The following is a 22,233-nucleotide window of genomic DNA, read 5'->3' as shown; positions in this document are numbered from 1 at the left end:
CCCACTGGGCTGTGTTCAGGTGGTCGTAGAGTATTGAACAATCTATTTCTATCATTTGGATTCACTAAAACATCTCCCTTGTAAAGGCAGAGTGGTAGAGATGACTACATTTATTAGATATGGGGATTGTTTCTAGCTGATTTCTACCTTCCAGTGTTTGTATTTTTTAATCAAAATAAAAAAAAAACCCTACTTGTTTTTGCCATTTTCTCTTAAACATATTATGAAAGAACTAAAAGCCCCATTAAGGACTAAGTTGTTAATAAAATGTGGAATCTTATCTTATTCCAGGCCTCTAAAGCAAGAATCTTTTCAGTGATGATGTTCATTGTTTGCCCCTTCAAAAATCACCTAATGGATATTAACCAATGTCAAGGAAGGGCAGTAATCCTTACACTAACCACTTACTCTAATCCTGTGGAAGGAAGGACTCTATAAGCCTTTTGGTCCAGCTTCTGAACCAGGAGAGTATTAGGCCCACTCCATCTTCACCACTGTTGCTCTAAAGCTCCCACATGCAGAGAGCTCCATTTGGATCTTTAGTAATAGGCTTTTTTTCTTTTGGAAGTTGCTGTCCTTTCAAGTATAGTAAGGTCTACATGATTGGTCCTTGAGTTTTAGTTTCTAGAGTTCAGGAGTATTTTGTGTAACACAATTACTTCTGCCTCTTTGGAGTTTTTAAAGAGAACAAATCAGCTAAATTTTAAGAGAGTAAATAAGATTCAGGTTGGTATCTGTGTTATTTCAACCCGACTGTATGTAACAGCAGGAGTGACAACTGGTCATGGCAACCAGCAAAACTGGTCTATGATTTGGGGTGGACATTTTGCAGGAAGAAGCTTGGAAGGAAAGGGATTGCTTATTGGTGTTGAAGTTTGGAGCATGGCCAATGAAAAGAGCCCTAATCTAATTCGTAAGACCTACGTTCTAGGCACAGTGCTCTTGTTCAACAGACTGTGACCTTGAGCAAGTCTTAAAAATAAGTTGGTTTGACTAGGTGACATTTAAGTTTAGAATCCTATTATTAAAAAGAAGGGTATGTAATAGAAGATTTTATTTTTGGATGGGATGGAAATCGCAAGTTGTCAAAGAAACTATTTGAGTGAAATTTGGCAGTAGAAGGGAAGTTATTCTCCTTTTGATAAGTCTTAACAACCAAGAAGCCTTTCCTAACCACCATCAGAAAACAAGTCTGTCTAGCCAGAGAGTATGGAAGTCTTAGAGCCCAGGCACACACATTAGAATGGTAAAGTGATTGAAATGACTAGTTCAGTCCTCATTATGGAGGCTTACTGAGTAAAACATATGAAAATCCTTGGAAGCATGTTTGGAAGTGTGGGAACTCATGGCTGGGCTTTTTTCACTGATGAAACAAGCTAAAATGACTTTCAGTTTAACATGAATAACCATATTTCAGTTAATATCAGTGGAAAGGAGCAAAAACATGCATAATTTAACAGAGTGAACACTAAAAAAATTTTATTTTGAATTATAATTTTAAAAATTTACAGCTAAATTGGATTATTTATCATGTCCTTGGCCCCAATAATGAACCACATTGTGAAGACCTGTTTTGGGGTGGGAAATATTAGTTTTCTCTTTCACAATGTTCAATGCTTCTCAACAGCCACTTCACACCAAGAATACTCACATGCTTTCAAAAATTTGGCAAAGGGAGCCATCTTTTCTCTGTATGCAACCCTAGGTAGGGATTAGTTACAGTTTTTACAGCTGGAAAAACACCTTGTTTCCATATCCCAGTTTTATGGATAAAGAAACTAGGGTCCCATGAAGCCAAGTCTCATAACTGATTAATGTTAGAACTGAAACTAGAACCCTGGTTCTTCTAACTACATCATACTGTCAGATGTTAGAAGAGATTACCTTAGAAGTTGCTCAATAAATATTTGCTGCTGAATAATAATGACTCTCACAATGAATTATTCCCATAATTCCCATCTATAGGAGTTGGTTTAAATCAATGATTCTAATGGAGGAGTGGAGGAGAGAATCATGTGTGGTTTGAAAACAAAGCAGAGCTTTGTCTTACTGCTTTGGTTTGTTTTTAGTGATGATATTTACTTTATTTTGAATTTCAAATTACATTGAAAGAGAGCATGAGATTTTTATGTTTACTGAGGACCTGTAAAGGAACTCATGTGTTAGCTTTTCAGACTTCTTTCCAGGATTTTGCTTCTGTGAATGAAAAAAAGACATTTTTTTCACTTGCTATACTTTGTAGTTAAAAATGAAACTAAAAATGGATGATTTAGGCTGTGAAATTAGTGGATGAATAGTCTAGGAATCAGATTCCTTTTTGACACTGAAGATCAAAAGAAATTGCAGGTGAAAACAACCTATCAACTAATGTCTATCAAGTGATGAATGGATAAACAAAATGTGGTATATCTTTACAAAGGAATATTATTCAGTCTTAAAAAGGGAGTACTGATACATGCTACAACATGGCTGAACTTTGAAAACATTATTGGTGAAAGAAACCAGACACAAAAGGCCACCTATTATATGATTCTATTTATATGAAATTTCCAGAATAGGCAAATCTATAGAGACGGAAACTAGAGATTAGTGGTAACTCCCACCAGAGCTTGTGGGAAGGGGGATGGGGAATGATTGCTCATAGGTACGAGGTTTATTTTTGAGTGATGAAAATGTTATGGAGCTAGATAGTACTGATATTTGTGTAACATTGTGATGTACTAAATGCCATTGAGTTGTACACTTTAAAGTGGTGAATTTTATATGTATTTTGTAACTTATTATTATTTTATTATTATAAAAACATATAAATTACTATATGTAACATATAACATATATACTATATAAATATATATTACATATTATTCTATTTTATTATATATTATAAATTATTATATATAATTTTATATAGTGTATAAATATATAATTACATATATAAATTATTGCTTATATACTATATATAAAATATATATAACTATATTATATGTAATTATTATATTAATAATATATAATAATATTTGATATATAATAAAGTAATAATACTATATATAATTATATAATAACATATACGTTTATAGGTGGAGGTGGAGGTCAGGGCTTATATATGAATATTTCAGAGAGTTTCCTGTTTCTTCTACTATCCTCTGTGAAGATATAGATAAGACCCTGCCTTCCTGTTTGAGAATGGGAAATCTGTTAAAAGAAGGTCCTGGCCTTTTTTTTTACCTCTTATCATTCTCAGATCCGACTTGAGAATTGTGTCTATATATAGAAAAATCACTAGACTGATTAAAAACAAAAACGTTTCGATCAAGTCTTAATTTATCTGAACTGTATAAGTAATCGTGGATGGAGTGACAGTAATGCACTCAGCCGTTCTGCTGTGTTGTGGCTGGTTGTTTACTCTGCTTCCTTGCCTGGTCCTTGGTTAGACCCATTCTCTCATCACTGTTTCTATGCCCCTTTAACCTTTAAAAGCCCATTCCCTGCTCTACTCACACAAGTAGTTTGTGTTTTGTTCTTTGGTCTCTTGGTGAACTTTCTTTTTGACAATTACTGCACATGTAGTCAACTCTTTGAAAAACATTTGTTTTCAGTGGCAAGGTTACCTGGTGTCAGAGGTTATTCATATGTGCTTTGAAACTGGATTTAAGAGAAAATTGGCTGCACACCTTTTTTGGCATGATTTTAACAGTCTTTTTGTTTCCTCATCTCCTAGATTATTTATTTTTTAAAAAATCAAATGGTCATTCTTGCTCTGGCAGCTATAACTATTTTTTTCCCAGACACAAAAATTATATTGGCTCTTACTGGCTACATTAAAAAAACCTCCAATGATTGGGTGATCTTCCAAAAGAATATTTATTTTTATTTAAAAATGTGATACATAGAAGTGAAGCAGTTACACTTTAAACAAGTAAGAAGACATAAAACCTTTTCATAGTCTTGGGAGGGAGGGTAATTTGCTTTAGTTCACTGTCACTCTGTATGCCAGGAGTAAGACCCACCACCATTTTCTTCCTCTCTGAGTGTCAAATACAAAGATGAGAAATTTCAATTATAAGTTAGTGAAGTTTTAGGGTTTTAATTTTATTCAGAAATTGAAACTTCTTTTTAGTAAAATACCTTTTTTCATTTTACTCCACATCTTGTGGAAGTTCTGAATTCATGGATGTTATTACATTTACTGAATGTTATGGACTGCGTGTTTGTGTCCTCCCAAAATGCATATGTTGAAATCTTAACTCCCAATGTCATGGTATTAGGAGCTGAGGCCTTGGGGAGGTAATTAGGTCATGAGGGTGGAGTTCTCATGAATGGGATTAGTGATTTTATAAAAGAAAACCCTGAGACCTCTCTCCTCTTTGTCTACCATGTGAGGATGTCTACCATGTGAGGATATAAATCTGAAACCCAGAAGAGGGCTCTAACCAGAACCTGACCATGCTGGCACCCTGATCTCGGAATTCCAGCCTCCAGACTGAGAAATAAATTTCTTTTGTTTTATGAGCCACTCAGTCTACAGTATTTGTTATAATGGCTCAAACTGACTAAGACACTGAGTTTGCTTCTTCAGGTCAACTCCAATGTGGTTTAGAAAGACTTTGTTTTTGCACCTCCTCCCTGTAAACTTCTCAATATAATAATTTTCTAGGGAATACCTTATTCATTTTGGGAATTTTGCTTACTGTTTCTTTACATTCATAGTCAAAAATTTCTGACAAAATTTAAAATATCCTACAGAAACCAGCATATTATACAGTAATGATGTATTACTATGTAATAAACAACCACGTTTAGATTGATCATGAAAATAAAACCCAAAACAAATATGGCAGGTCCTCATTTTCTAAAGAAATATATCTTTATTGACTTTTTCCATTTTCTTACAAAGCAGTTAAAAAACTCATTCTTGAACTTGCATGCTATTCAATGTTAATGATGGCTGCCTCCTTATAAGACTGTCAGTGGAGCTTTAGTAAGTTTCCTTAAGCACCGCAGAAAATAATCATTGCTTGGTCCCACTTTTACAGAAAAGAATCCAAGTTTCACCACATAGAGTACGCTTAGCTCTCTTGAAGAAGACCAGTTTAGTGGATTAATGTCTAATTTACATAAGTAATAAAAACAAACTTTGAATCTTTACAGATTAAATGCCCACTTCATACCATGGTATAATTGTTTGAATTATTGGTGAGTGTACAGTATATAGATGTAGATGTACTAGATATGTCTATAAATAAAATAGTGCTTTAAGGTAACAATATTCTTTGGCTGATTTAAAAGCCTATAGTGAACTCTTTAAAAAGACTAAAATGCAAATGGCCCCACTATTATTGTCAATCTTAACACTGAGCTTGTGCGGAAGGTTCCTAAACTGTTGACTGTCAGCATCTCCAGGTCCACGATATATTCTCTTGGTCCTGATAGTGACTTCACCAGCACAAGCATTGCACTTACAGGACTTGTTTGCTAAAATAAAAGAAAAAAGAGGTAGAGAGAGAACAATTTTTCTTGGATTGGAGTTTCTTTTATTTGTGAGTATACGACCTATGAGAATTCAGGGGACAATTTTGAGGGGGGATAAAAGTCACTTCCTAGTTCCTTCTTGGTTCCAACTTTTCATGGTTCTTATCCCTTGTCCACACATAGTCATTAGTTCCAAGTAACAGGGACTTGCTTTTTTTGATAATTGTTTGTTTTCTATTCTTCCCCTCTATGTTAATGTTTCTCTTCACCTTTATTGAATAGTTCCAGCCTTTATAGAGACTGGAGTTCAAGTGAGAACCTGATAATTTTTGAACTGGTAAACAAAGTTGTCATCTTTCAGTCTCAACATTGTGCATCTGTTTACATTCTAGTAGATGAAGAGACATGTAAATAATTAATTTCAATAGTATGTGGCAAATGCTAAGATATATGGGTATATGCAGGGTATACATGAAGATACATAAAAGTGTGTATACACAGTGAAAAAGAGGAGGAACCATGAAGCATTGAGGGAAGGCTTTTGAATGCCTGAGGGGAAGCACCAGGATAAATGGAGGTTTTGTAAAGAAGTACATTCAGGAGAAAACTGGATGTAGTTTCATTTTGATGAAGAATGTGATGGGTGCTAGAGAGTAGGGAGAGATGAGATTCGAGGGGCAGGTAAGTAGATGTGTGAATCTGAATGTCAAGGAGAGGGCGGGGATAAAGAAGTGGATTAGGACTTAGCAATCACTTCAATAGGTGGATATTAAACCAAGGGAGAGAATGTATATGTGATAAGGCTGGGTCTGGGACAAGTCAACATTTAGGGAGTGAGCAGAGAAGAAACCACTGAAGGAAGCTGAGAAAAAATAGATGATTAAGTGGAAAGCAGATGAGCGGCCAGCACTGACCAACAGAGCAGGGGAGGCTGAGGGTGACTGGAACTGAAAAATGCAGTATGGATGTTATCAGTGGCTTTTTTCCAGAGCAACTCTGTCTTCTGCTCCCACTACTAAAGTGAGAAGACAGAGACCGTGATTACAGACTGTGCTTTAAGAACTTTGGTGGGGAAGGAAGAGGAGAGAGAGAGCAACATCTAGAGGAAAAAACAAGTTGAATATGTAGAAGGTAGAGGGGAGTCTAATGGAACAAATTTCCAGAGAAGATGGAGTGAAGAATACAAGTGGTAGGTTGGCCTTGACTGACAGAAGTGGAATCTTGTCTTTGGAAAACTGAAGGGAGGAGGTAAGAAGGGGGACACATGGACTTAAGTTCACAGACAGTGGGATGGAAAGTTCAGGAAATCCATGCCTGTTGGCTTCAGTGGTTTAGAGTAGGTCACCTACTGAAAATGAAGGGTATAACGACTTAAAGAGTTTGGGGACATTTGCGATCAGGGGCTGAAGAGAAGAAAGTAATAGGATTGTTGAACATACTGAGGACCCATCTGAAATTGGTGACTTATAAGTGTCAATTTGTGCTGACAAGCTGAGTATGAAAATAGATATGGATTATGGGATTGATCCAGGGTTCCTGGGCAGGGAGTTGAGGTGTTGGTGACAGAGTAGTTGAAGGGTTTACCAAGCAGTTGATAGACTGGAAGAAAATGCTGGGGGTGAGGGGTCAGGGGACTAACATCACTTGAAGGTGAAGGGCAGATGGAGTGGGAGTGAGAGCATGAGAGAGAGGAAGGAGAGTGGGTCATTGAAGACTAAGATTCTGATGTGGAACTGTTCTGAATGATAACAAAGTCCAGGGTCTGGCTATGGGGTTGGTGGCAGCGTGGCATGAAGCTGAAGGTCATGGGAGATGAGATGGCCAGGCAATTGTAGGTTAAGGCACTGGATGATTATGATAGTGCTCAGATCAGGTTACAGAAAGGAAAACTCTTCATAATCTAGCCTCTCTTTATCCCTGGCCCTCTTCTCTTCTGAGTAATCTCACCCATTCCCTATACATTCTCCCTGAATGAGCTCATCCATAGCCATGGCTTCAATTATCATGTATTTGCCAGTGACTTGAAAGTCTATATTTTGAGTTCCAAGCCCACTTATCCGTTTCTCTAGTCATCTTTACTTCAGTGTCTCATGGGGACCAGAACTCAATATGTCCAAATTGAATTCCACCTTCCTCTCCACACTGGCTCCTTTTCTATCTCAGTAAATGACACCACCATTTAATGTTGCTCAAGACAGAAACTTGGAAGTTATCCTTGATGCTTCCTTCTCCATCTCCCCATAGCAAATGGATTACCAAGTCATATACTTCTTCCTATATCTTCACAAGTCTGTCCACTTCTTTTGGACTCACTGCTACCATCCTAATCCCCCATTTCTTGAACTGCTTATTGGTCTCTCCATTTCCATTCTTGCCCTACTCGAATCCAGGATTTACAGCGTAGCCAGGCATCTTTTTAACATGAAAATCTGATAGCGACTCCTCTACTTGAAACCCTTAATATGGTCTGTAAGGCATTGTATGATCTAGGCCCTGCTCATCTCTCCAGGCTCCTCTCAAGGCACTCTGCTTGTAGCACTTGGAGTTCAAGACCAACTGGACCGCTTTTTATTCCTTCCATTTGCTAGTCTTTAATTTCTGGTCTTCACCTTAAACCCACTTCTTCCAGGAGGCTCCCATACCACTCCTGTCTGGGTTAGGTCAATTTGTTATGCACTCATGAGCAACTTGCAACTCTCTGTTGTAATACTCAGCATTCTTGTGAGCCCCTGTTCAAAGTCTTGACTATAAGCTCCACTGGAGCAGGAATTAACTTGGTTTTATTCACTGTTGTGTCTCTAGGACCTAGCATAGTGCTCGCCCCTTGTAGGCAATAGCTGTAGGTAACATACCTTGAAGGTGTTGATTGAATTACTTATTTGTTTAAAAATATTTTTTGAGCAGGAAGAATGAACAGACAGGTAAAGTCTCTGCTCTCATTACACTCACACTCTAGTGGGCAACACAGAGCAATGAATACTATGCAAGGTGGTTATAAGGGCTATGAAGAAAAATAAGGCTCAGTAAGAGAGGATAGATGCTGGGTGGGGTGAGGGGATGGTATTCTACCTTCAGTTTCATGTACTACTTCTTTACAATATGTCCCCTTTTCTAGAGAGAAGGTTTTCTCAGTGTTCTCCCAAAAGGAATATAAATAAAATCCTATATCCCACAGATCCTTTCAGGGATCAGGTCTAGTCTCATGACCGTCAAGAAACATTCTTTGACTATTCCAGCCCACATTAGTTCTTTGATGTCTTGGACCATGGAATTAAACATAAAATTGTCCCCTTATTTTTTTAATAAAAGTTAACTTCTGCCACACAGTAATAGTTAAAGCTCTTTGAAATAAGGAACTGTGCATTACATGCACCTAGCATGGACCTGAGCATACAGTAAGTGCTTAATTAATGTCTTTGATTGATTCTTATGCATTAAAATGCCCTCTGCACAAGTGGAATTTCAGTGGCGAAATTTTGTAGGATTTGATCTGACTACTTTTTAAATTATGTGATAAGAAATAGTCTTGAAATACCTTTTTATTTTAAATAGTTTTTTGTTTCAAATAATTTAATATTTAACTCTGGGATTATCAAAATTGGCAATGTTTTATATCATTCACGAGAGAAAAGGATTTACTTGAGAAACACACTGTATTTATATTTGAAAATATCAAGTTGATAAATGCACTGATAATGAATCATAAAATTTTTTAAGTGCCATGTTTATTGTGAGGAAAAAAACATGCTGGAACTTTGCTTAATGGTTGGTTCTGCTAGGAAATTTAATTTTCTTAAATTATGGCTATGAGTTCAAAATGGAAAATTATTTTTAAAGAAGACTTTGAGATGAACCTATTTTATTGCCATGGGTTACAAATAATGTTATTTGTTTGGGCTAGAATTATTAAATTGGTATTATCTGAATTGTGTGAAATTCATTTAGAGTAAACTTCTTACAAATATCTAGTATATCTCAAATTTAAAGCATCAGATGTTAAAGAAGTTTATTCTTAGCTATTAGAAATAGATTGTATTTTGAGTTGGACTTTTCTCTTCAGAAGCTGGTCATGAGAAATTAATCATTTCCAATTTACTGGCAAAGAAACAGAATCACATAATTCTGGAGCTGGAAGAGAACTTAATACATCAAGGAACAGGATAAATGTGTAAACATTAAAAATCTGTAAAGTTTACCACAAGGATGAATTTCCCAATTAACTTTTCATATTCTCAAAGTGAAATATTAACTTTAAAATTTGATTAGAAATGAAAAGTGCCCAAAGGAGTTTTGAGAAAATCGTAACTGGATGAATAACATCCTTAGCATGAAACAGTTACCGTAACCCTGCAAACTGCTTGGTGGGGTGCCATCATTTTCACATGAAGTGGTGAGCCTTATTTAAAATATGTCAGAATTTTAACCTAAAATGAACTTGCTGAGATTTTGCAGGAGGGAAGGGGGTGCTGGACGGCTGAGGCACTTGGAGTCAGGGAGATCTGCTTGGAAGCCCTTGGAGGGATTAGGGAGATGCTAAGAGACAGTTTAATGGAAGAGAGGCAGAGGCATGGTGAAGCAAAGATAACCCAGGAGACACTGTGGAGAAAGAAAATGCAGAATTCAGATAAAGATTTCATATAAGCACTGAAAGAAAGGGAAAACTCAAAGGTGACTTCACATTGTCTGCCTGGAAGTTTGCAAGAATGGTGCAACTACTGACACATATAGTGCAGGGGGTTGGAGTTACTTCTCAGAGACTTCCAGATTTTAGTTTTGGTGCAAATGTAAATAATCTTGGGAATGTAACAATAAGGAATTCATGGTTTTTAAAAAGCTCATCAGGAATTATTTTTTTCTCTTTACAATTCAATAACTATCACTGATTTGTGGTATCTGCTTGGTGTGTGTGTGTTTATGTAGGCTGTGTGTTTTGGTAGTCACACACAACTCCATTAGAGTCTGCAACTTGGTGTCTGAATGACTTTAGAGAAGCTACTCAATCTCTCTCAGTCTCACTTTCCTCTTCTGTAAAAAATGGAGATAAATGTTAATATCTGACAGTGTTACCAAGAGGATTAAATGAGATAATGAACATAGGAAGGCCATACACAATGTCTGCAAATAAAAACTCTTTAAATGTTAGCTTTCTTTCCAGGTGAACACTAACAAACAATACCACCAACAAACTTGAACCTGTCTTAGCTAAGGCTGCCCTCAGGATACTTACTCTTAGGTAGAACTCTCCATTTTCATTTCCAGATTTAATCCGAAAAGTATTGATAGTGTTGGCATATATAGTTGTGGCCTGTATCTGGAAGATGTCTGATGGCACAGACCTGTCAGATCGGATGCTCATGTATTTGTAGACTATGGACTGGGGAAGTTCTCGGCACACCGCATTTGATACTGGGCAAACACATCGGCTGCAGAGACAAACAATAATATTCACCAATTTGGCTTGGTAAGACAAGAAGAGTCTCACTTTCAAAAGTTCTGATTTTTCTTACTTCTCTGATGTTAGAACGTAAGGATCTTGACAAGGATTTCGTGGGTAACAACGGAAGCCGCCATGATAATTCCAACACATTTCATCTTCCCGACATTCATTTGTGGTCTCACACTCATTTATATCTATAGAGACATGGGGTCAAAGAGTTTACTGATCTAAGTGAATTGTATAAGTGGCAGATTCAGGTTTGCAAGGAAAGAGGTGTGTGGGAATCTGGACTGTGTTTAATTTGCTTTTAGACAGAAGACTGGGTGGGACCTGAGTTCATTGTATTTAATTCAGGACAGATGGAAGTAGCTGAATTATTCTAAACAGATTAATATGTGTCATTTCATGATATTTTATAAAGCACCTATTGTTCATCTGTTGAACTGAAAGCCAAATGTCAGCCATTGACCTTGCATATATAAAAGTGAAAGACATCACATCTTGCCCTCAGGGAGGTTGTAATTTAGTTAGGAATATAGATATGGCAACAGATAATTATAAAATAAGATAGAATTAAATAAGAGATAGATAAGTGCACTGGAAGATTAGAAGCAAAGCCTATTAATTCTGCCTGGGGGATTAGGGACAGCTGAAGGAAGGACAGAGCATCTCAATTTGGTCTTGAAGGGTGGTAGTTAGATGGGATTTTCATGGCTGGGGTGGGGAAAGCCTTCCAGACTGAGAAAGCAGCAAGCAAAAACTATGCAGAGGGCAATTTATTGTCTAGCTCAGGAGCTTTGGAGAGAGGGGAGAGAGGTAAAGGCTAGAGATGTGGTTTTGGTAAGCAGTAACACGCTGGTGGAGAGTTGATGCTCTGGGAGTGGATTATACTGTTCAGAGGAAGCACAGCATAGTAATGACGCTAGGAAGTGTTCCACTTTGTAGAGCATAGCTATTTAAAGACAGTGTGGAAGAAGAGGAATGAAGAAAGAGGCTGTCAGAGGTGAGAGGCAACCAGCAAAAGGCAGTGCAAGAAAGTCAGAGGGGGAGAGAGTCCTGGGAAGGAGGGTTGTAGATAGGCCAGGCTGGACAAAGACTGATTTTAGATTTGGGAATTAGGAGATGCCTGATGACATCCGAGAGAACAGTTTCACTAGAGAGCTATTACATTTACAACAACAACAGTAAAAATTATGTCAATATCCACCTCCCTATCTATGTCTATCTTCCTTTACATTTGGATAGTGATTTAGATTTTATCCAATATAAGCCTTTTCTGAATATTCTTTCCCTACAATTGGATATTTCCATTCATTAATTTACTTATTCCAAATGTAATTTACTGAATCCTTGCTGAAAGTCAGGCATAGGCTAGTTGCTGGGATATGATCTCTTTCTCCTTTATGAATTCTCACACCTCATGTTCTTCTTTTGGGGACTTTATTGCTTTCTGCTTTGCATTACTGAAATCTGCCTGTTTGTCTTAATCCTTCTATTAGTTTGTAAACTCCTTGAGGGCAAGGGCTATCATACCCATATTTTTATCCCTTCATCACCTAGCAGTAATGCACTAGGGCACCTGACTTTTAAGAGATATTAAATTCAACTAAGTTGCTCCTCACAAACCATGTGGAGATAGGTGAGAAAGATATTATCTCTATTTGACATGGAGGAAAAGCAAATAAGGGTTAAGCAGCTGACCCAAGTTCATACAGTTAGTGACAGGCATCTTTCCACTGCAAGGTACTGCATCCTCTAAATGAGAATAATTCCATGCCTTGTCTTTGGAGGAAAAATTTCTCTTTTAGCTTCCAAACTAGCCAAAGCTATCTGGAACCCCAGAAGAAACTGGAAAAGCTATGCAGTTTCCAAGAGTCAGTTAAAAGAAGTGTCTTCTTTTAGACTGGCTATAGCTAAAAAAAGAACTTAGGTTCCTCAGAAGAAATCACAATTGACTTGTCCTTTCAATATTTTTCATTTTTTTGGAAAATGAAGATGGTGTTTAGCTACAGGGAAAACTAAGACTGTTTTGTTACATGGAGTCCAACAGGAGCAAAAGGAAACTTTATGTAATAATTTCATTTATTACTTCCAGTAATTTAGAGCCTAGCATAATCAACACCCTAATCATTCTGGAAGGTTTTTCAGAAATTATTCATAGTATTAAAATATTTGATGGGTGTCTGTCTGTGTGTATGTGTATTCTCTCTCTGTCTCTGTTTCTCTGTCTCTCTCTCTCCCTGCTGCCTCCACTCCCCCCGACGCCAACAGAGTTTTCATTTTTTGCAAGACTGTGGAAATGAGAATAGTTATTTCATTCCCAAAATAAGCCTTTTAGGGGAAGGTAAGAATCCAAACTTTCGATTTGACTTTAGTCTGTGGATGAGGTTGAGAAGGGATGGTTTCAATGGGGGAAACAAATTGCCTTGTACCTTAACAGAATGCTATGTCTCACAAAAATGTTTTGGCTTAACCAAACATTCTGAAGCTGCGTATCTTCAAGACATAACACTCGTGAATCCCCTATTTGCAATTCCAGTACATTTTCCACCTTTAATTATAACAGATATAAATGTTTCTATAGAGAGAGAGAGTAGGCAGGTAAGATTCCACTCTATGTTAATTTGTTTCTGTCTTTTGCTAGGTATCAATTCCATTTATGATCAGAAACACAGAGACATTTGTTTGAAGGACTCCAGGGAAATTGGTTAGGATAGCCCACTGCTAACATTTTCCTGCATGTAATATTCATGTAAAAGTCTCAATTAAGGTTCAGAAAGTAAAACCATTGGAATGAAATGTTTTTCTGCAATTAACATTACAGTCTCTAGTAACCTGGAAAGGGGTATAAAGATGTTCATTGTGCAATTATCAGTATTTTGATTATGTATGCTCACAGTTAGTGGTTGGAGTCTAGTAGAATGATCATATGCATACCATAAAATCCAAGGTCATGGATGCTCCTCCGAGTTAATATTCTCCTGTAAAATCACGACGTAGACTGACAATCCCCAGTGTCTCCTCTCCTTGATCTTTTCCTTTCTTACCAGAATTTTACTACCCTTGTGTTCCCTCTCTCAATTCTGATTAAAAAGGATTCTCTGGAGAAGATTTCCTACTAGTTATTTACATTACTATGTAAATTTCATAAAACATCTTGAATTATACAGCTTTATAGTTTATAAATCATTTTTATGTACATTATTCCATTTCATTCCGTCAGCTTCCTTTTCCAAATGAGAAAGCTGAGGCTCAGAGAAATTTGATAATTTGTTTGAGATTATACAGATAGAATGCAGCACAGCTAGGACTCAAACAGATTTTCTGTCTTTGAGTTCAGTCATTTTTTTTCACTCTTTCATTGCTTTATGTAAATGTAAGTATTTGTAGTAGCTTTTCCAGGATCATCTACATTTTTGGTTTTATCTGAGCAGTCTTGTTCCCTGTTAAAGAAATTTTTTTTTTTTTTTTAAAGATTTTATTTTTTCCTTTTTCTCCCCAAAGCCCCCCAGTACATAGTTGTATATTCTTCGTTGTGGGTCCTTCTAGTTGTGGCATGTGAGACGCTGCCTCAGCGTGGTCTGACGAGCAGTGCCATGTCCACGCCCAGGATTCGAACCAACGAAACACTGGGCCGCCTGCAGCGGAGCGCGTGAACTTAACCACTCGGCCACGGGGGCCAGCCCCCCTGTTAAAGAAATTTTAAGCTACATGTAGCACTGAAGGTAGGGAGAAGATGGTGTGTATTTTCTGATTTTTTGGAGAGACTCTGAGATCATTCCACATAGAGAGCAGCTTCTTCCACCTATGTGTAGGAGTGAAGATCACCTGAATGTTTATTTTACAACTGGACCCAAGGCCCTTAGCTATTTTCAGATCAATAGGTTTTTGCTGAAGAATTCAAGCACATTTTAAGACACTTGAAGCTGATTTTCTCAGCACTGAAACTACTAACCAATTTGTAAACTTAGTGTTTTAGAGAATTAAGACTGTTTTGAGGTATGCCTAACCAACATATTAAGCTTATGCTCTAGACTCAAACTCTTCGTGAAATATTTTAATAAGTAAATCTTTTCTGGTGGATAATTAGAAGATGTATATCATAGAGATTATATAGGCTATATAGAAGGGATATCACTATTTTATCAAAATTGTATTTTAAGAAAGAAAAACAATTACTTGGAATTTCAAGGAAAGTCAGCGTTAACACTGAATACTGTCTTTATGAGATGTGTATGTCTCATGATGAACAGGGGAAAAGAGCTCAAATTGTATATTCAAGCTGGACAAGATGAAAGTAGAGAATCCTATCACTTCCTCCCTGCTCTTCCTGGTTAAAAATGGAACACTTAACAGATATGAAAACAATAGACTTACCCTGACATGTTCTACTTCTCACCACTTGGTATCCCTGGGGGCACATACATGAGAATTTCCCCGGTTCATTGACACATTGATATTGACACAGGTAGCTTGAGGTTCTGCATTCATCAATGTCTGTTGAATAAGGCAAGAGCAAGAACACAGAGGTAAAAAACTGACACATCACTACTTTGGTAATATTTTTTTAGGAGGTAAGAAAGTAAAAACATGGCAAACTCTGAAACAGAAATACTTTATAAGAAACTCAAGGACAATTCTAATCAGCTCATTTCCCCTAGAACTTCACAGCATGAAGAGTTTTTCTTACCATAAGTTTTACTCAATCATAGCTGACAGTTTGGTGAATCCTGGACCTAACCATACTAGCTGTCCAGACTGAATGAATTGGCTTATGGTTGATGCTCTTCATGTTGGGCTCTGCAGTCCTACCCATGATGCAGATTCAAATTTGCTTTCTCAGATATGGGTGGCTCTGCTGCCAAGTTCATCTGAGCTTTGAACTCCAAGTCCCATCCCTGTGCTAGCTTCTAGAGGTGACATCCTGACAGGGTCTGGCCTTCAGGGGAAGAATGCATTTCTCAATGGTGATGTCTTTATAGTTTGCTCATAAGGGCAGAGGCAGCTGTCCAGAGCCAGCCTCTTTCAGTTTTGAGCACAGTAGCATGATGGGAGGCCTCTCTGGATGGGGTATGACTTTTGTGGCCCCAAGTAAAGCTGAGAGGGTTCATGATGAAGTCAGGGGCATCAAATGTTGATGGCACCCCCTTCAGGATGTCTTATGCTTTCTGAATTACACAGTGCAATGTACATGTGCAAAAGACTCTGAGGGTCATCCATTCAGTTAAATGGACCTCTTTTTACTCATGTGGAAAGTGAAACCCAGGTAACTTAAGAAATGTGCCCAAGTCACATAGCGGCAGGAATAAGATTAAGGGCCAGGTCTCTTGGTTTCTATTCTAATGTTTCTGACATGCAATTAGCTCTTTTAGAACTTAAATGTGCACACCATTCACCAGGAGTTCTTGTTAGATGCAGAATCTGACTCAGTAGGTCTGGGCTGGGACTGAAATTCTCCATTCTCACAAGCTGCTGGTTCTTGGATCACACTTTGAAAAGCAAGACACTAGAGCACCCTAATTATTAGACCCAGCCTGTATCTAATATTTCAGTTATTTTGTTTCTTCTCCTTTCTCTTGATAACATACTAAAAAGCCAATATTGCAACTGAACTAAATTAACTGGATTTAGAATAGAATTTCAGTGGATAAAAATTTGTTTCCAGGGGGCTGGCCTGGTGGCACAGCAGTTAAGTTTGCACATTCCACTTGGGTGGCCTGGTGTTTGCCGGTTCGGACCCTGGGTGCAGACTTATGCACTGCTTGTCAACCCATGCTGTGGCAGGCATCCCACATAAAACAGAGGAAGATGGGCACAGATGGTAGCTCAGGGCTAGTCTTCCTCAGCAAAAAGAGGAAGATTGGTGGCAGATGTTAGCTCAGGACTAATCTTCAAAAAAAATTGTTTCCATAAACAGATACATAATCAGATAAACCACAGCAACCACAGAGATTGCACTCAATACAAATTATTTGGGAAATATTTTACCTTCACAGTTGAGTCTATCGCTGCTTAGCTCATATCCTTGATTGCACTGACAGATGAATGAACCAAGAATGTTGTAGCATTGCTGAGCACATTGATTGCTGGCATCACATTCATTTATGTCTGAAAAGAAAGGTTATATACATTTATATACCTATGTCTTTAAACATATTCTTGTTCTTTTGTACTTATGTCACCTGATGATGTGAGTAATATCCTAGCTGGATTCTTTGCCCTGCAGAAGCTCATTGGAGAACATCCATTCAGGTTTCATATTTGTTGGAACAACTTCAAATATCTGTCATATACTTCTTTTAGAAATACCAGAGTATTTTTTTTCTGGGAACAACAGTTTGGTGTTTGATGAATCTTTCCAAAAGAATTTAATGATTCTAATAAATATACATTCCAGTATCTATTTTCTTTTATTGTTGTTCAGATGCAAAATGCCAAGTCTATAAATAATTGATATAAGACACTCATACTGATATGGTCTCTCAGCATGCTGTAGTGAAGATTTATCTGTGCTATTTATTACTTTTTAAATGGGCTCTGTTAAATTCCATTACAATTATAACATAAGCCTTTGAGACCCATACAGAGTTTTGCAATGCTCTGAGGCACTGAAAATATTGTGAAAAAGCATTTTTCCTGTGCTAGACGCTTTCCATGTCATGCCAATCTTGAAACTGTGTGCCATGACATTGCATTCTGAAAGGGGAGAAGAAGCATGTAAAAATCAGATGCCCTTTCAGTGGAAAGTTTATGTACTTGAACTTACAGTAACCCCTTTGGCACCTTCAGCATTTATATCACACATTGCTGACTAATTGGTGTGTGTATGTCAATTGATGTATAACTTTTTATTTTTTGATATACCCACAGAGGAGAACTAAAACCAAGGTTAACAAAGTTTTCCACTCACATCTTGATGTATTTTAAGAAACAGATTGGTCATTGTCATTTAAGCTTTCTGCATGAATGTTGATGGAAACCAGTTCACTCAAGAAAATAGAAAACTGGAAATAGTGCAACATGGCATGAGGTTTACTTTTGTTGAAGACAGAGATCAGTTAGAATGGCAATTCCGAAAAGGCTTACCTACGCAGGTATAGTTGTTTGCTGCCAACTGAAACCCAGGACTGCACTGGCAATAAAATGATCCTGGTGTGTTCACACATCTTTGATGGCAATATGGAGGGATGGTGCATTCATCTATATCTAGGTTATCAGGCACACACACAAGAAGAACAAAATTATTGACTATCCACTCTCAAGTTCTAAGCAGAAAATTATCTAGGAGATCTTTGTAGAGAAGACCTCATTTTAAAAGTAGTTATTTTTCTTTCTTTTTTTTTATTGGTGAGGAAGACTGGCCCTGAGTTAACATCTGTTACCAATCTTCCTCTTTTTGTTTGAGGAAGATTGTTGCTAAGCTAACATCTGTGGCAGTCTTCCTCTATTTTGTATGTGAGATGCCGCCACAGCATGGCTTGATGAGCAGTGCATAGGTCTGCGTCCGGGATCCAAACATGTGAAACCCGGGCTGCTGAAGTGGAGTGTGCAAACTTAACCACTATGCCACTGGGTTGGCTCCTCTTCTTTTTTTTCAAATTAAGATATGTGTGTTTTAAATATACTTTGGTCTGCATTCTGCAGTTAAGTGAGATGTTAAGAATAAAGATTTCATAAACCTGATTGGGTGAGTTGAAATTTAAAGACAGAAAAGTAATTAAAACTATTTCACATATACATGAGAATATTCAGTTTGGGAATCTAAAGCTTATTTATAATGACAGAACTAAAAAAGAACTATGGAAGAACTGAATGATGTAGCATAAAACTAAGAGAAAGGAGGTGTGGGCTGCTGTTCAGCTGGTGACTTTGGTGAAGCTACTTAAAAGTTCAGTATCTTGATTTTTTCTTCTGTAAAATGTAGACAGTAATCCTTGCTATGTGTATCTTATGAAGTTTCTGTGAGAATCAAATGGACGAACACTGTGGAAGGAATAGGATGCTGAACAAGTTACCTCTTGACAGTGCTCTTCTGACACATTGATGAAGCATTCCAGCCCGTGTCCTTCTCATATAAATATTTCCAACTATAAAACGCTCAATTGAGAACTTGCAGGGTAGGATTAACATCTTAGAAGCATAATAAAATTTCATTAATTCATAACTCTACACTTTGTGACAACTCCAACATGGCATGCGTAATTTGAAATAATTGCATGTATAATGTAAGACAGTGTAATGATACTATCTTATGGTAAAAAAGGAAAAGAAAACAAAACTTTATGCTGAGCTCTTCTGGTACGTTCATAATTAAAAGTGTGGGAGGCAGTGTGCTCAAGTGGCCTCAGGGTAACTGAGTTTGAATCTTTGATCTGCCAGTTACTAGCTTGGTCTTAACCTCTCAGAGCTTCCAGTTCCTTTTCTGTAAATAATAATACAACAATGTGGTGGACTTGTTTGGAGGATTACATAGGCAAACTTCCTTGAACAAAACAGGTAAAAGTAAATGGGAGCTATTTTTACTAAGCTGCAAAATACATTTGATTTAACTTGAATATGGTTATGTGTCACTTAACGACAGGGATATGTTCTGAGAAATGCGTCACTAGGTGATTTCGTTGTGTCAACATTATAGAGTATACTGAAGGGGAACAAAATTTGCCACCCCAAAATGTATCTCTTTGATGAGAGGATTATTTTAGGCTGATTATTTTTAAGAAACAAAAGACTCAGAAAGTTTTTCTTGTTACCTCTCCTTTAACTGCCTAAAAGAATTCAAAGAAAAAAACCTGTCTCAGAAGACGAGCTATCATCTTAGCATAATATGAACAAGGTAATAGAAAGGGAGGAACCTAGAAAAGCCTGTTTGTTGGGCTTCCCTCTGTGTTCTTCTGTTTCTGTGCAGCCAAACATTTGTTTTCCAAACGTTTACTCCTTTTTACCTTCTTGTGAATTGCCTTCCTTCTTTTTGAAGTCCCTGACTTTCCCCATCCCAACATCTTCTTTTGTCTTTAGCTGAGGATGGTATTTAAGATGAAAGCTTTGGCCATTTTGGTGAGCAACTCAGATTTCCTGGGTTTTTCCCATGTGTATACATTATTAAACTTTTGTTTGTTTTTCTCCTGTTAATCTGTCTCATGTCAATTTAATTCTTAGACTGGCCAGAGAAACCTAGAAGGGTAGAAGAAAATTTCTTCCTCCTCTTCAGTACTTACACAAACCTAGATGGTGTAGCCTACTACACACCTAAGCTATATGGTACTAATCTTATGGGACCACTGTTGTATATGTGATATATCATTGACTGAAATGTTGTTATGTGGCACATGACTGTATTGAAATAAACAAGGACAATATTCACATAGCTTCCCCCCTCATTTATTTAGGAGTCTGCTCAAATGTCACCTCAGGGAGGCTATCTCTGTCCATTCATATAATAGCATCTTCTGCCCTGTCTATCCCCTCATCTTGCTTTGTATTTCTTTGTAGCCATTGACACTCCTTGACATTGTGTTATGTGTTTGTTTGCTTCTTGTCTGTCTCCCTCACTATAATGCATTCCAAATAAGACCTGTCTCCTCCTCTTGAGGTGGAGGTAGAGTATTTTTTTGTCAATTCACTGCTGTATGCTTAATATCTGAAACAGAGCCTGGCATAGTGGGTGCTCAATAAGCATTAGTTGAATGAATGGAAACTTCATATTAATTAAGAGCAATTTTAGCATGCTTCTTCCTACTACCAAGTATTACAGCCAGGTGTCAGTATCAATAGCTAATTTGTATAAATGCTACTTTCTAATAGCTCTATAAGGGCCATGATTCTGTAAATCTGTTGGTTCACCATGATAACCCAGCACCTAGAGCAGTGCCTGGCACACAGTCAGCCTTCAATAAATATTTAATGAAAAAGTGATACTTTCTACCCCTGTCAAGTATGGAAGATGGGCATGAAAACGAATTACTGCATGGAATGATAAGATCGACAATAGAAAGGTGTATAAAGGGCAAAGGGAGCACTGTACTACTCAGAATGTGGCTTGCTAGGGCCGGCCCGGTGGTGCAGCAGCTAAGTGTGCATGTTCCGCTTCAGCCGACCGGGGTTCACTGGTTCAGATCCCGGGTGTGGACATGGCACAGCTTGACAAGCCATGCTGTGGTAGGCATCCCACAGGTAAAGTAGAGGAAGGTGGGCACAGATGTTAGCTCAGGGCCAGTCTTCCTCAGCAAAAAGGGGAGGATTGGCGGCAGATGTTAGCTCAGGGCTAATCTTCCTCAAAAATTAAAAAAAAAAAGAATGTGGCTTGCTGACCACTGCTGGTCCATGGACTATTTGGACCAGTCTGCAATGAATAAGTATAGAAATTGACAGTATGTGTTTAGGAATAGCAATTTGGTGTCACTGGAATATTTTTATCGTACTTTACAAAAGAATTGATCTGCAACAGATTGGAAATTTACAAAAAGGATCCATCAAAGTTTGAGAAGTACTGAGATGAAGGAGGGAGTGACTAATTATATTGGGGTAAATCATGGAAGACTTCCCAGAGGAAGTGCCCCCTGAGCTGGGATTTGAAAGTTGAATAGAAGTTTGCTAGGAGTGCATGTTCCTGGTGCCAAAAGAGCTCATATAGAAGCACCAAAGTATGACGGTGTGATGTATGTGGAGAACTATAACTAGTGGGATAAAGCTGGAGTGTAATTTTATATGGGGAGAGGGGTCTTCATGCAACAGAGCTGGGCAAAGATCAAATTAAGGAAGACCTTATATGCTCTGTTGAGAATTGGTTCTATTGGTGAGGGAAATAACAGGGAAACCACATGATTAGATCTGAAAGGCTCTATCCATATATTCCATTCTCTTTGATTCTTCCCACAGTAGGTTGGGTTAGTTCTTTTTCTGGACTTTTTATTCCCTCAATTATTTACTTTCCTGACTGATACAGGGGCAAAACTTTGGTGCCTGTGGAGTTTTCCACACAATCTTCTCCTAAATCACAGCTTCAGTCACTGCAAACCCCTGGCCTTCCTTGGAGGCTGGGCACTAACCCCAGCATCTAGGCGCAGACCTGTGTCAGGCAGAACTGACCTGGGGCCCATGAGGAGCTCAGTGTAGACATCCTGATGTCAAGGACTTTTTACTGATCTATGGTATAAGGTGTTATGTAAATCAGTGGACAGAAGGAGTCAATTAGAGGATTTCATGCCTAGTGCTGGGCATCATGATTGAGCCAAGAACACTTTAGATTACTACTTATTTGCCCGTCAGCGTCCCCATACCATGTTCTTTCAGTTATTCAAAAAAAAAAAACAAAAACACACAGAGCATCT

The 22,233-nt window shown here is 37.7% G+C and overlaps 1 protein-coding gene and 1 long non-coding RNA gene across 13 annotated transcripts in view; one reads left to right on the top strand and one right to left on the bottom strand.

The window, feature by feature from the left end:
- Positions 1-22,233, top strand: part of LOC103546256 (uncharacterized) — a 389,543-nt gene that overhangs the window by 166,678 nt on the left and 200,632 nt on the right. The gene's annotated exons all lie outside the window — the stretch shown is intronic.
- Positions 3,843-22,233, bottom strand: part of EFEMP1 (EGF containing fibulin extracellular matrix protein 1) — a 59,832-nt gene continuing 41,441 nt past the window's right edge. For all 7 annotated transcript variants that reach the window (XM_008512706.2, XM_008512708.2, XM_008512707.2 and 4 more), the window contains 6 exons: positions 17,993-18,112; positions 16,895-17,014; positions 15,284-15,403; positions 10,977-11,100; positions 10,697-10,892; positions 3,843-5,472 (listed from right to left, as the gene is read on the bottom strand). In XM_008512706.2, coding sequence (XP_008510928.1) covers positions 5,311-5,472; positions 10,697-10,892; positions 10,977-11,100; positions 15,284-15,403; positions 16,895-17,014; positions 17,993-18,112 — 842 coding nt within the window. In that variant the 3' untranslated portion in view covers positions 3,843-5,310. The remainder of the gene's footprint in view (positions 5,473-10,696; positions 10,893-10,976; positions 11,101-15,283; positions 15,404-16,894; positions 17,015-17,992; positions 18,113-22,233) is intronic.

This window comes from Equus przewalskii, chromosome 14 (genome assembly GCF_037783145.1).
Source record: "Equus przewalskii isolate Varuska chromosome 14, EquPr2, whole genome shotgun sequence".
NCBI lineage: Eukaryota > Metazoa > Chordata > Mammalia > Perissodactyla > Equidae > Equus > Equus przewalskii.
The sequence above is the reverse complement of the archived record's forward strand: the minus strand, read 5'-3'. Positions and strand labels throughout refer to the sequence as shown.